This window comes from Rhinoraja longicauda, chromosome 34, assembly GCF_053455715.1.
Source record: "Rhinoraja longicauda isolate Sanriku21f chromosome 34, sRhiLon1.1, whole genome shotgun sequence".
In the NCBI taxonomy this organism is placed as follows: domain Eukaryota; kingdom Metazoa; phylum Chordata; class Chondrichthyes; order Rajiformes; family Arhynchobatidae; genus Rhinoraja; species Rhinoraja longicauda.
Genome location: NC_135986.1, coordinates 19,331,284 through 19,345,758, shown reverse-complemented (window position 1 = coordinate 19,345,758; position 14,475 = coordinate 19,331,284). Strand labels below are relative to the sequence as shown.

Genomic DNA, 14,475 nt, shown 5'->3' with positions numbered 1-14,475 from the left:
CGGGTGCTGTCTTTACGGCATTTGTACGTTCTCCCCGTGACCTGCGTCAGTTTGAGATCTTCGGTCTCCTCTCACACGGTTTGTAGGTTAATAGGCTTGGTATAAATGTAAAATTGCCCCATGTGCGTGTAGGGTATTGTTAATGTGCAGAGATCACTGGTCGGCCGAAGGGCCTGTTTCCACGCAGTTTGTCTAAACAAATCAGTGGAGACGACAGTCTCTGTTTTGCGTTCCACAGAGGCCTCCTGGCCTTGCAGTGTGTGTGCAGCGCTTTATATTTTATTGCAGGAGTCCTGTCATCTGCAGTTGTTGATTTCCATTTATTGTGCCCCTCTCCCAGGGCGCTACCTCCAGCAGCCCAGAGCCGTTATTTTGAGAGGTGACTGTTTGCATTTGATGACGTACATACCGCCCCAGTCTGACTATCAACTGATGTTCCGGTATTTCTGATGCACGCAGTCCTTCACCAGAAACTAGTCGAGCAGAAGCAGTGTTGGTATTGGGGGGGCTCTCATCTACCTGCATTGAGGGCAAGCTGGAGAGAGAGAAGAGATGATTTGAGGATGTTACCAGGACTTGAGGGGCCTGAGCTAAAGGGAGAGGTCGGGCAGGCTAGGACTTTTTTCCTTGGAGCACATGAGGCTGAAGGGTGATCTTGTAGAGGTGTATAAAATTGTGTTTGAATTATTTTATGTCATCACACAACTGTTTGCCAATAGTGAGCACATTTGAGTGCCACGTGATTGGCCTCTGCAAGATCCTTTACAGTGCGTGTGTCGTGCAGCACGTCATGGCTCAGGAGATGTTCCATAGTCTGGAGGCCCCGTCCGCATTCGCAGTCTGCCACATCTTCAGTGTATCCCCACTTCAGCGTGTTCGATATGCTCCTCCCCATGAGAAGACTGGAGCGACTAGGCTTGTATACGCTGGAATTTAGAAGGATGAGAGGAGATCTTATCGAAACATAAGATTATTAAGGGGTTGGACACGTTAGAGGCAGGAAACATGTTCCCAATGTTGGGGGAGTCCAGAACAAGCGGCCACAGTTTAAGAATAAGGGGTCGGCCACTTGGAACTGAGATGAGGAAAAACCTTTTCCGTCAGAGAATTGTGAATCTGGAATTCTCTGCCTCAGAAGGCAGTGGAGGCCAATCCTCTGGATGAATTCAAGAGAGAGCTAGATAGAGCTCTTAATGACAGCGGAGTCAGGGGGTATGGGAAGAAGGCAGGAACGGGGTACTGATTGAGAATGATCAGCCATGATCACATTGAATGGCGGTGCTGGCTCAAAGGGCTGAATGGCTTCCTCCTGCACCTATTGTCTAAGAATAGATCAGTCTTGGCACAGTAAATGCACAGTCTTTTACCCAGATACCCATAGTAGGGAATCAAGAATCATAGGGCTTGGGTGCGAGGGAAAAGATTTAAATTGAACCTGTCTGCCTCTCATAAATCTATGTACTTTTATCAAGTCTCCCCTCCACCTCTGATGTTCCAGAGAAAACATACCTTGGACTACTTGTGTGCACTAACTAATCAGTGTTTTTCTCCCTTGCAGCTGAGATGAAAATCGATGCCATAACCACAGGCTAAAGTCTACTTTGAAATGAAAGAGTGCTGTTATCTGTTCCTCTGATAAAATGTATTCATCGATTTGAGGTGGAAAATAAATTAACTTTTTTCAAAACATTGTGATTGTGGATCTCCTTAAAAGTCTGACACAGCGTGTGCTACTTCTACAGTTGTACCGGGCCCTGGTGAGACCGCACCTGGAGTACTGTGCAGTTTTGGTCTCCAAATTTGAGGAAGGATATTCTTGCTATTGAGGGCGTGCAGCGTAGGTTCACTAGGTTAATTCCCGGAATGGCGGGACTGTCGTATGTTGAAAGGCTGGAGCAATTAGGCTTGTATACACTGGAATATAGAAGGATGAGGGGGGATCTTATCGAAACGTGTAAGATTATTAAGGGGTTGGACACGTTAGAGGCAGGAAACATGTTCCCAATGTTGGGGGAGTCCAGAACCAGGGGCCACACAGTTTAAGAATAAGAGGTGGGCCATTTAGAACGGAGATGAGTAAAAAATATTTCAATCAGAGTTGTGAATCTGTGGAATTCTCTGCCTCAGAAGGCAGTGGAGGCCAATTCTCTGAATGCATTCATGAGAGAGCTAGATAGAGCTCTTAAAGGATAGCGGAGTCAGGGGGTATGGGGAGAAGGCAGGAACGGGGTACTGATTGAGAATGATCGGCCATGATCACATTGACTGGCGGTGCTGGCTCAAAGGGCCGAATGGCCTCCTGCACCTATGTCTATCCTAAGTTCCGTCTTTATCTCTCGTTCCCTTGACTCTCAGTCTGAAGAAGAGTCTCGGCCCAGAACGTCATCAATTCCTTCTCTCCAGAGATGCTGCCTGTCCTGCTGAGTTACTCCCAACCTTTTGTCTGTCTTTAGTCTGAAGAAGGGTCCTGACTTGAAACGTCACCCGTTCATGTTCTCCAGAGATACCACTGCTAAGTTACTCCAGTGAGAATAGGCCCTTTGACCACAAGGTTTGTGTCAAACATGATGTCAAAACAATCACTTAATCACCTACACGTAGCCCATATTACTAAGTATGCCTATAAAATTTTAAATACTACATGTGCATATGTTTTAAATTGCCACCCTGGCAGTGTGTTCCAGCATATTTCCTTTAAGATCATAAGTTTTAGGAGTAGAATTAGACCATTTGGCCCTTCAAGTCAACTCTGCCATTCAATCATGGCTGATCTATTTCACTCTCCTAACCATTCTCCTGCCTTCACCCTATAACATCTGGCACCTGTACCAATCAAGAATCTATGTATCTTAAAAATATCCACGGTGGCGCAGCGGTAGAGTTGCTGCCTTACAGCGAATGCAGCGCCGGAGACTCGGGTTCGATCCTGACTACGGGCGCCGTCTGTACGGAGTTTGTACGTTCTCCCCGCGACCTGCGTGGGTTTTCTCCGAGATCGGTTCCCTCCCACACTCCAAAGACGTACAGGTTTGTAGGTTAACTGGCTGGGTAAAATGTAAAAATTGTCCCTAGTGGGTGTAGGATAGTGTTAATGTGCGGGGATTGCTTATCATTACAGATACATGATAAGGGAATAACATTTAGTGCAAGGTAAAGCCAGCAAAGTCCGATCAAGGATAGTCCGAGGGTCGCCAGAGATAGATAGTAGTTCAGCACTGCTCTCTGCTTGTGGTAGGACGGTTCAGTTGCCTGATAACAGCCGGGAAGAAACTGTCCCTGAATCTGGAGGTGTGTGTTTTCACACTTCTGTACCTCTTGCCCGATGGGAGAGGGGAGAAGAGGGTGTGGCCGGGGGTGAGACTGGTCCTTGTTTATGCTGCTGGCCTTGCCGAGGCAGCGTGAGGACTCGTAGCGTGACTGAGTCAGGGGAGAGGGAACTAGGGTGTGAGAAAGTACAGAAGAAATCAGTGCCAGCACTAATGACCAAGCAAAGTTGTACAGGGCCCTAGTGAGACCGCACCTGGAGTACTGTGTGCGGTTTTGGTCTCCAAATTTGAGGAAGGATATTCTTGCTATTGAGGGCGTGCAGCGTAGGTTCACCAGGTTAATTCCAGGAATGGCGGGACTGTCGTATGTTGAAAGACTGGAGCGACTAGGCTTGTATACACTGGAATTTAGAAGGACGAGAGGAGATCTTATCAAAACGTATAAGATTATTAAGGGGTTGGACACGTTAGAGGCAGGAAACATGTTCCCAATGTTGGGGGAGTCCAGAACAAGGGGCCACAGTTTAAGAATAAGGGGTCGGCCATTTAGAACGGAGATGAGGAAAAACTTTTTCAGTCAGTTGTGAATCTGGAATTCTCTGCCTCAGAAGGCAGTGGAGGCCAATTCTCTGAATGCATTCAAGAGAGAGCTCTTAAGGATAGCGGAGTCAGGGGGTATGGGGAGAAGGCAGGAACGGGGTACTGATTGAGAATCATCAGCCATGATCACATTGAATGGCGGTGCTGGCTCGAAGGGCCGAATGGCCTCCTCCTGCACCTATTGTCTATGGAGCCCACAATGATCCAGTGTTTGCTGTGGAAGAGGAGATAACGAGGTGGCATCATGTTTGGCACAAACATTGTGGGCCGAAGGGCCTGTTTGTGTGCTGTTACTGTTCCATGTTCTAAATAGTTTCCCAATTTGCGTGGGGCAGGAGTTATATGCTAGTTTACAGCGAAACAAAACTCTTGAGAACGGAGAAAGTTGACTTAATCAATAAATTAATTTATTTCATTTAAATATGACAATCGTACAAAATATGAACATGTACACGACAGGGTTTCTGCTCCACATTGGCAGGATTAGTGTGAGTTATGACAACAGACAATAGGAGCAGGAGGAGGCCATTCGGCCCTTCAAGCCAGCACCCGCCATTCAATGTGATCATGGCTGATCATTCTCAATCAGTACCCCGTTCCTGCCTTCTCCCCATACCCCCTGACTCCGCTATCCTTAAGAGCTCTATCCAGCTCTCTCTTGAATGCATTCAGAGAATTGGCCTCCACTGCCTTCTGAGGCAAATAATTCAACAGATTCACAACTCTGACTGAAAAAGTTTTTCCTCATCTCCGTTCTAAATGTCCTACCCCTTATTCTTAAACTGTGTGGCCCCTGGTTCTGGACTCCCCCAACATTGGGAACATGTTTCCTGCCTCTAACGTGTCCAACCCCTTAATAATCTTATACGTTTCAATAAGATCCCCTCTCATCCTTCTAAATTCCAGTGTATACAAGCCCAGTCGCTCAAGTCTTTCAACGACAGTCCCGCCATTCCGGGAATTAACCTAGTAAATCTACGCCCTCAATATCAAGAATATCCTTCCACAAATGTGGAGACCAAAACTGCACACAGTACTCCAGGTGCGGTCTCACTAGGGCCCGGTACAACTGCACACAGTACTCCAGGTGCGGTCTCACTAGGGCCCGGTACAACTGCACACAGTACTCCAGGTGCGGTCTCACTAGGGCCCGGTACAACTGCACACAGTACTCCAGGTGCGGTCTCACTAGGGCCCGGTACAACCAGTTTTATTGTTGCACAGAACGAAGGCAAAATAACACTTACAGCTCTCACGGCACACAGTGCTCATCAAAAAGATTCCCCTGCACAAGTCCCACAGAACGAACACTGAGCCTGAAATACAGCAGACACCAAGGGCTGATGTGCAGACTGAAGATTCTGGCATGAGGCATTTTGCCGGCTGGACAGGTGTGAGCTCGGTGGCGCAGCGGTAAAGTTGCTGCCTCACAGCGCCAGAGACCCAGGTTCGATCCTGACTACGGGTTCTTCCCGTGACCTGCTTGGGGTTTTTTCCCTGGTGCTCTGGTTTCCTCCCACGCTCCAAAGACGTACAAGTTTGTAGACTAAATGGCTTCAGTAAAAACTGTAAATTGTCCCTGGTGTGTGTAGGATAGTGTCAGCGTGTAATGTAGGTTAATTGACTGGGTAAGTGTAACAATTGTCCCTAGTGGGTGTAGGATAGTGTTAATGTGCGGGGATCGCTGGGCGGCACGGACCCGGTGGGCCGAAGGGCCTGTTTCCACGCTGTATTCCTAAACTAAACTATGAACTGTCGCCTATCCACAATCTCCAGGGATGTGTAGGAAGGATCCACAGACACTGGTTTAAACCGAAAGTAGACACACAAAGAGCTGTAGTAACTCAGCGGGTCAGGCAGCATCTCTGGAGAGAAGGAATGGGTGACGTTTCTGGTCGAGACCCTTCTTCAGACTGGTTAGAGATGCTGCCTTACCTGCTGAGTTACTCCAGCACTTATTTTGTAAACCAGCATCTGCAGTTCCTTGGGTCTACGAACCACTTTGGTTGCTCTTGGAACTTTGCTTTGCACTAATATTGTTTTTTAAATTTATTAATTTTGTGTATTGCAACCTCTGAGGACTGTGTTTACAGTCTGAAGAAGGGTCCCGACCCGAAATGTCACCTATCCATGCTCTCCAGAGATGCTGCCTGACCCCGCTGAGTTACTCCAGCACTCTGTCAAACGTCACCTATCCATGTTCTCCACAGATGCTGCCTGACCCGCTGAGTTACTCCAGCACTCTGTCAAACGTCACCTATCCATGTTCTCCACAGATGCTGCCTGACCTATTTTTCTATTTTCAGACCTGTTGTGCTGCTGCAAGTAAGAATTTCACAGTTCCGTTTTTGGTGCAGATGACAATTAAACGCTCTTAAATACACGCGGGCGTACAGGGAGGTGCAGCGGGTAGAGCTGCTTCCTCACAGCGCCAGAGACCCGGGTTCGATCCTGACATAGAAACATAGACAATAGGTGCAGGAGGAAGGCCATTCGGCCCTTCGAGCCAGCACCGCCATTCATTGTGATCACGGCTGATCGTCCACAATCAGTAACCCGTGCCTGCCTTCTCCCCATATACCTCAATTCCACTAGCCCCTAGAGCTCTATCTAACTCTCTCTTAAATCCATCCTTAGTTGGCCTCCACTGCCCTCTGTGGCAGAGAATCCCACAAATTCACAACTCTGGGTGGAAAAAGTAACTTCTCACCTCAGTTTTAAATGGCCTCCCCTTTATTCTTAGACTGTGTGTGTGGCCCCTGGTTCTGGACTCCCCCAAACATTGGGAACATTTTTCCTGCATCTAGCTTGTCCAGTCCTTTTATAATTTTATATGTTTCTATAAGATCCCCTCTCATCCTTCTAAACTCCAGTTTTCGAGCCAGCACCGCCATTCGATGTGATCATGGCTGATCATTCTCAATCAGTACCCCGTTCATGCCTTCTCCCCGTACCCCCTGACTCCGCTATACTTACGAGCTCTATCCAGCTCTCTCTTGAATGCATTCAGAGAATTGTCCTCCACTGCCTTCTGAGGCAGAGAATTCCACAGATTCACAACTCTCTGGGTGAAAAAGTCCCCTCTCACCTCAGTTTTAAATGGCCTCCCCTTTATTCTTCGACTGTGTGTGGCCCCTGGTTCTGGACTCCCCCCAACAATTGTCCCCTTGTGTGCAGGGAGTGCATGAGGAAGTGGGATAACACGGAACTAATGGTGAACGCGCGATCGATGGTCGTCGCGGACCACGTGCCAGTTTCCACGCTACATGTACTCAAGATATAGCTCTTAGGGCTAGCGGAATCAAGGGATATGGGGAGAACGCAGGAACGGGGTACTGATTGTGGATGATCAGCCACGAACATATTGAACGGCGGTACTGGCTCGAGGGGCCGAATGGCCTACTCCTCCTGCACCTATTTTCTCTGTTTCTACATCTCTAAAACAAAGAACGTCTGAAGAAGGGTCTCGACCTGAAACGTCACCCATTCCTTCTCTCCCGAGATGCTGCCTGACCCACTGAGTTACTCCAGCATTCTGTGTCTACCAAGCGACTATTTCTTTGCTAGCATTTATTCACAAAATGCTGGAGTAACTCAGCGGGTCAGGCAGCATCTCGGGAGAGAAGGAATGGGTGACGTTTCGGGTCGAGACCCTTCCTCAGACTGATGTCAGGGGGGCGGGACAAAGGAAGGATATAGGTGGAGACAGGAAGATAGAGGGAGATCTGGGAAGGAGATGGGGAAGAGAGGGACAGAGGAACTATCTAAAGTTGGAGAAGTCGATGTTCATACCACTGGGCTGCAAGTTGCCCAGGCGAAATATGAGGTGCTGTTCCTCCAATTTGCGCTGGGCCTCACTATGGCACTGGAGGAGGCCCATGACAGAAAGGTCAGACTGGGAATGGGAGGGGGAGTTGAAGTGCTCAGCCACCGGGAGATCAGTTTGGTCAACGCGGACCGAGCGCAGGTGTTCAGCGAAGCGATCGCCGAGCCTGCGCTTGGTTTCGCCGATGTAAATAAGTTGACGTCTAGAGCAGCGGATGCAATAGATGAGGTTGGAGGAGGTGCAGGTGAACCTTTGTCTCACCTGGGTGCTAGCCACAGACTCAGATCTACAATGGCATATTACAATCGCTCCACACTCTTAAATCTCTATCCCGACAGCAACATTTCTCACGTTAACTATGATATCCTTGATCGGACTTTGCTGGCTTAACCTTGCACTAAACGTTATTCCCTTATCATGTATCTGTATACTGTAAATGGCTCGATTGTAATCATGTAGTGTCTTCCTGCTGACTGGGTAGCGCGCAACAAAAGCTTTTCACTGTACCTCGGTACACGTGACAATGAACTAAACTGATAACGATAAGTTCTGCTTTGGCGAACCCCCTGGGCCTTGTTGGCTTTTTGAAGAAGGGTCCTGATCCGAAACGTCACCTATCCGTGTTCTCCACAGATGCTGCCTGACCCGCTGAGTTACTCCAGCGCACTGTGAAACGTCACCTATCCGTGTTCTCCACAGATGCTGCCCGACCCGCTGAGTTACTCCAGCGCTCTGTGAAACGTCACCTATCCGTGTTCTCCACAGATGCTGCCCGACCCGCTGAGTTACTCCAGCGCTCTGTGAAACGTCACCTATCCGTGTTCTCCACAGATGCTGCCCGACCCGCTGAGTTACTCCAGCGCTCTGTGAAACGTCACCTATCCGTGTTCTCCACAGATGCTGCCTGACCCGCTGAGTTACTCCAGCGCTCTGTGAAACGTCACCTATCCGCGTTCTCCACAGATGCTGCCCGACCCGCTGAGTTACTCCAGCACTCTGTGAAACGTCACCTATCTATGTTCTCCACAGCTACCTTCTCTAAAGCTAAAATCAGATTCCCTCCAGATTCGGGGACAGTTTCTTCCTGGCTGTTATCAGGCAACTGAACCGTCCTCTCACCAACTAGAGAGCGGTCCTGACCTCCCATCTGCCTCATTGGAGACAATAGACAATAGGTGCAGGAGTAGGCCATTCAGCCCTTCGAGCCAGCACCGCCATTCAATGCGATCATGGCTGATCACTCTCAATCAGTACCCCGTTCCTGCCTTCTCCCCATACCCCCTCACTCCGCCATCCTTAAGAGATCTATCCAGCTCTCTCTTGAAAGCATCCAACGAACTGGCCTCCACTGCCTTCTGAGGCAGAGAATTCCACACCTTCACCACTCTCGGACTATATTCAATCGGACTTTACCTCGCACTAAACGTAATAACCATTACCCTGTATCTGTTCACTGTGGACGGCTCGATTGTAATCATGCGTTGTCTTTCCGCTGGCTGGTTAGCGCGCAACACAAAAGCTTTTCACTGTACCTCGGTACACCTGACAATAATAAATTAAACTAAAGGTAGCCACTTGCTTTTCCCTTGTATAATTCTAACCGTGCTCTCCAATCCTCTTCTCTCCCTCAGACACAGTTGCTTTGAGTTGTGATCAAGGACTGCACGTTTGGACAGGTACGTGGATAGGAAAGGTTTAAAGGGATATTGTCCAAATGTGTGAAAGTCCTGGATCGAGTGGGTGTGGAGAGGATATTTCCTTTAGTGGGAGAGTCTAGGTTGTAGGGAGTGGATGAGAAAGTGGGGTAACATCGAGCTAGTGTGTGAACGGGCGATCAATGGTCGACGTGGACTCGGTGGATCGAAAGGGGTTATGGGGAGAAGGCAGGAGAATGGGGTTATGACGGAGAGATAGGTCAGCCATGGTTGAACGGCGGAGTAGACCTGATGGGCCGAATGGCTTCGTTCTGCTCCTAGAAGCTATGAACCAACTTGCGGAAGCCAATTAACTTACAAACTCCGCGCGTCCTTGGAGCGCGGGAGGAAACCGGAGCGCCCGGAGGAAACAGGTCACGGGGAGAACGTGCAAACTCCACACTCCCACAGACAGCGCCCGCGGTCGGGGATCGAACCCGGGTCTCCGGCGCCGCGAGGCAGCGGCTCGACCCGTGCCGCTGTAAGAAGGGTGATCGTGGCAGAGCAGACACGATGGGCCGAATGGCCTAATTCCGCTGCTGCCTCCAATCGTTGTCCGACGTGCCAGCGGGCTGGCTCACCTTGTCGTGCGGGCGAGGGCATGCAGTCTCACTCTGCCTACGGAGGCTCGGCGTGGTGGGGCGCTGCCGAGAGAGGGCCGCGCCCGTCTGCGGTTGGGATTTCCAGCGCCCCCTCCAGCTGGGGTAGACTCAGCATCGGCGGGGAGACTCGGGGTATTTCAGTTTCAGCTCCTGCTTGAACTGGCGGAAGAGGACTCGGTTTCTTCGGTTCTCCTCGTCCTTCTGAGGGTGGAACTCCTCCGGGACCTTGAAGCCCTTGTGGACGAGGAAGCCATCGTCCAGCACGGCGAAGGAGAAGCCAGCTACGTGCAGCTCACAGGCCTGGCGACAGAGGCAAGGCTTAGAGACACAGAAACAGAGAACACAGGCACACGAGTCGGCCATTCGGCCCTTCGATGCCAGCACCGCCATAAAAGTAACATTAGCAAATTTGCAGATGACACAAAGCTGGGTGGTAGTGTGGACTGTGAGGTGGAAGATGCTATGATGATACAGGGTGACTTGGACAGGTTGTGTGAGATGGCAGATGCAGTTTAATGTGGATAAGTGTGAGGTTACTTTGGTGGTAAGAACAGGAAGGCAGAGTATTATCTGAATGGTGTCAAGTTAGAAAAGGGGACGTACAACGAGATCTGGGTGTCCTAGTGCATCAGTCACTGAAAGGAAGCATGCAGGTACAGCAGGCAGTGAAGAAAGCCAATGGAATGTTGGCCTTCATAACAAGAGGAGTTGAGTATAGGAGCAAAGAGGTCCTTCTGCAGTTGTACAGGGCCCTAGTGAGACTGCACCTGGAGTACTGTGTGCAGTTTTGGTCTCCAAATTTGAGGAAGGGCATTCTTGCTATTGAGGGCGTGCAGCGTAGGTTTACTAGGTTAATTCCCGGAATGGCGGGACTGTCGTATGTTGAAAGACTGGAGCGACTAGGCTTGTATACACTGGAATTTAGAAGGACGAGAGGGGATCTTATCGAAACGTATAAGATTATTAAGGGGTTGGACACGTTAGAGGCAGGAAACATGTTCCCAATGTTGGGGGAGTCCAGAACCAGGGGCCACAGTTTAAGAATAAGGGGTAGGCCATTTAGAACGGAGAAGAGGAAAAACCTTTTCACTCAGAGAGTTGTACATCTGTGGAATTCTCTGAAGAAGGGTCTCGACCCGAAACGTCACCCATTCCTTCTCTCCCGAGATGCTGCCCGACCTGCTGAGTTACTCCAGCATTTTGTGAATAATGTGGAATTCTCTGCCTCAGAAGGATGGATGATCAGCCAAGATCGTGTTGAATGGAGGTGCAGGCTGGAGGGGCTGAATAGAAACATAGAAAATAGGTGCAGGAGGAGGCCATTCGGCCCTTACGAGCCAGCACCGCCATTCACTGTGATCATGGTTGATCATCCACAATCAGTAACCCGTGCCTGCCTTCTCCCCATATCCTTTGATTCCACTAGCCCCTAGAGCTCTATCTAACTCTCTCTTAAATCCATCCAGTGATTTAGCCTCCACTGCCCTCTGTGGCAGAGAATTCCACAAATTCACAACTCTCTGGGTAAAAAAGTTCCTTCTCACCTCAGTTTTAAACGGCCTCCCCTTTATTCTTAGACTGTGGCCCCTGGTTCTGGACTCCCCCAACATTGGGAACATTTTTCCTGCATCTAGCTTGTCCAGTCCTTATATAATTTTATACGTCTCTATAAGATCCCCTCTCATCCTTCTAAACTCCAGTGAATACAAGTCTAGTCTTTTCAATCTTTCCTCATACGACAGTCCCGCCATCCCAGGGATCAATCTCGTGAACCTACGCTGCACTGCCTCAATTACAAGGATGTCCTTCCTCAAATTAGGAGACCAAAACTGTACACACTACTCCAGATGTGGTCTCACCAGGGCCCTGTCCAACTGCAGAAGAACCTCTTTACTCCTATACTGAAATCCTCTCGTTATGAAGGCCAACATGCCATTAGCTTTCTTCACTGCTTGCTGTACCTGCACGCCAACTTTCAGTGACTGGTGTACAAGGACACCCAGGTCTCGCTGCACCTCCCCCTTACCTAACCTAACACCATTGAGATAATAATCTGCCTCCTTGTTTTTGTCGCCAAAGTGGATAACCTCACATTTATCTACATTACACTGCCACGCATCTGCCCACTCACTCAACCTGTCCCAACGACTCAACTTTAAGAATAAGGGGTCGGCCATTTAGGACTGAGATGAGGAAAAACATTTCCACCCAGAGTTGTGAATCTGTGGAATTCTCTGCCACAGAAGGCAGTGGAGGCCAATTCACTGGATGTTTTCAAGAGAGAAAGTTAGATTTAGCTCTCAGGGGTAAAGGAATCAAGGGGTGTGGGGCGAAAGCAGGAACGGGGTACTGATTGTGGATGATTCGTGTTGAATGGCGGTGCTGGCTGGAGGGGCTGAATGGCCTCCTCCTGCACCTATTATCTATTATCTATTGTCTATTGCCTAAAGCAGGCACAGGTTACTGATTGTGGATGATCAGCCAGGATCGCAATGAATGGCGGTGCAGGCTTAGAAACATAGAAAATAGGTGCAGGAGTAGGCCATTCGGCCCTTCGAGCCTGCACCGCCATTCAATATGATCATGGCTGATCATCCAACTCAGTATCCCATAACTGCCTTCTCTCCATACCCCCTGATCCCTTTAGCCACAAGGGCCACATCTAACTCCCTCTTAAATATAGCCAATGAACTGGCCTCAACTACCTTCTGTGGCAGAGAATTCCACAGATTCACCACTCTCTGTGTGAAAAAAAACGTTCTCATCTCGGTCCTAAAAGACTTCCCCCTTATCCTTAAACTGTGTGACCCCTTGTTCTGGACTTCCCCAACATCGGGAACAATCTTCCCGCATCTAGCCTGTCCAACTCCTTAAGAATTTTGTAAGTTTCTATAAGATCCCCCCTCAATCTTCTAAATTCCAGCGAGTACAAGCCGAGTCTATCCAGTCTTTCTTCATATGAAAGTCCAGCCATCCCAGGGATCAATCTGGTGAACCTTCTCTGTACTCCCTCTATGGCAAGAATGTCTTTCCTCAGATTAGGAGACCAAAACTGTACGCAATACTCCAGGTGCGGTCTCACCAAGGCCCTGTACAACTGCAGCAGAACCTCCCTGCTCCTATACTCAAATCCCCTCGCTATGAATGCCAACATACAAGTCGCTTGAGGGGCTGAATGGCCTCCTCCTGCACCTATTGTTGTATGTTGTGTTGTATGTATGTATGTTTTCTCTGTGCGTTGGGCGCAAGGCTCACCTGGCTGATGCGGTTGAAGCCGTACTGCTCGAACCGTTCGTCGTAGGGTGGCACGGAGCTGGGGCCTACGTAGAAGGGCTCCCAGGGGTCGGTCCAGCCCAGGGTGTAGGCGACCCTCAGCTCGGGCCCGGCGCCCAGCCCCATCCAGCGGCTGTAGTTGGTGGGTGCCTGGCAGCGCGGGCACAGCTCGCCGTAGAAGGGCCGCGCATCGCCCGCCCGGTACAGCCGCAGCAGCTCGGCCTTGCCGGTCGGCGCCGGCCGTCCCCTCCGCACCTCGAAGGCCGGCAGGACGTAGACGGTGGGGCCCGGCTCGGGCAGCATCCGCAGCAGCCTGCGGTGGAGGCCGCCGCTGGGCAGCATGTCCACGTCCACCGTCAGCGCCGCCTGGCCGGCCGGCAGGGCCCGGCGGGCCGCGTTCCGCAGCAGGTTGCCCGGGTAGGACGCGTTGGCCAGGCCGTAGTTGGCGTAGCGGCCCCTCAGGCGGTAGACGGGCTGCAGGGCCCGCCGGCATTGGGGCCGCGGCTCCGGCTCGGAGTCCGCGGCCCCCTGCCCGCCCCCCGGCGCCCGGCCGCCGTTGGCCGGCGGGACGGGCAAGGGGGGCGAGACGCCGACCGGGGTGACCAGGGTGACCGTGACCCGCTCCCGTAGGCCCGGGCAGTGAAGCACCAGGAGCTGCAGGGCCTGCAGGGCCTCGGGCAGGTCGTGGCGGGTGGCGAAGAGGGCCAGCGAGATTGGGCCTTGCCAGCGGCGAGCCAGGCCCGGCAGGTGGTGGAGGTTGTTGGCCGAGGCGTGGGTGGCCAGGCCCAGGCTGAGGCCTACTGGGCCTACAAGGCCTACTGGGCCTACAAGGCCTAGTGGGCCTACAGGGCCTACTGGGTCTACTGGGCCTACTGGGTCTACAGGGCCTACTGGGCCTAGGCCAGGCCCGAAGCCTGGGCCTCGCCTGGAGGCCTGGCCCGTCACGTCCGGGTACAGCCGGTAGCGCCCGCTGGCCTCGGTCCTCCCGCCCGACCGCAGCCCCCGCTCCAGCGCCAGGCGGGCGGCCTCCGCCTCCACGCGAGCCCCAGGCTCCGGGCCCGGCCTAGGCCCGGGCAGCAGCCCGAGGTACAGCAGCTGCAGCCCGGCCACCAGCAGCAGCCCGCACACCGCGGCCCGGAACGGCGAGCAGCGCCGGAACGGCGGCCGCATCCTGCAGCGCGCTGCAACCTGCTGCATTGCTGCTGCTGCAATGG

At 51.4% G+C, this 14,475-nt stretch overlaps 1 protein-coding gene, 1 long non-coding RNA gene and 1 other non-coding gene across 6 annotated transcripts in view; 2 read left to right on the top strand and 1 right to left on the bottom strand.

The window, feature by feature from the left end:
- Nucleotides 1–1,665, top strand: part of LOC144609419 (uncharacterized) — a 17,768-nt gene extending 16,103 nt beyond the window's left edge. For both annotated transcript variants that reach the window (XR_013549315.1, XR_013549316.1), the window contains one exon: nucleotides 1,559–1,665. This is a non-coding gene — a long non-coding RNA (uncharacterized LOC144609419). The remainder of the gene's footprint in view (nucleotides 1–1,558) is intronic.
- Nucleotides 1–14,475, bottom strand: part of LOC144609418 (beta-1,4-glucuronyltransferase 1-like) — a 16,314-nt gene extending 1,839 nt beyond the window's left edge. The window contains exons 1-2 of one of the 3 annotated variants that reach the window (XR_013549314.1): nucleotides 13,244–14,475; nucleotides 9,968–10,288 (exon numbers count right to left, since the gene is read on the bottom strand). Coding sequence is in view for 2 of the 3 variants with exons in the window: in XM_078427890.1 (XP_078284016.1) it covers nucleotides 10,097–10,288; nucleotides 13,244–14,458 (1,407 nt within the window). In the remaining variant the exon portion in view is untranslated. Of the gene's footprint in view, nucleotides 1–7,544; nucleotides 10,289–13,243 lie in introns of those variants that run through there. The other 2 variants (XM_078427890.1, XM_078427891.1) reach the window with 2 other exon arrangements.
- LOC144609774 (small nucleolar RNA SNORD31) lies at nucleotides 387–456 on the top strand. The gene has a single exon (XR_013549369.1). It is a non-coding gene; the product is annotated as a small nucleolar RNA SNORD31 (small nucleolar RNA).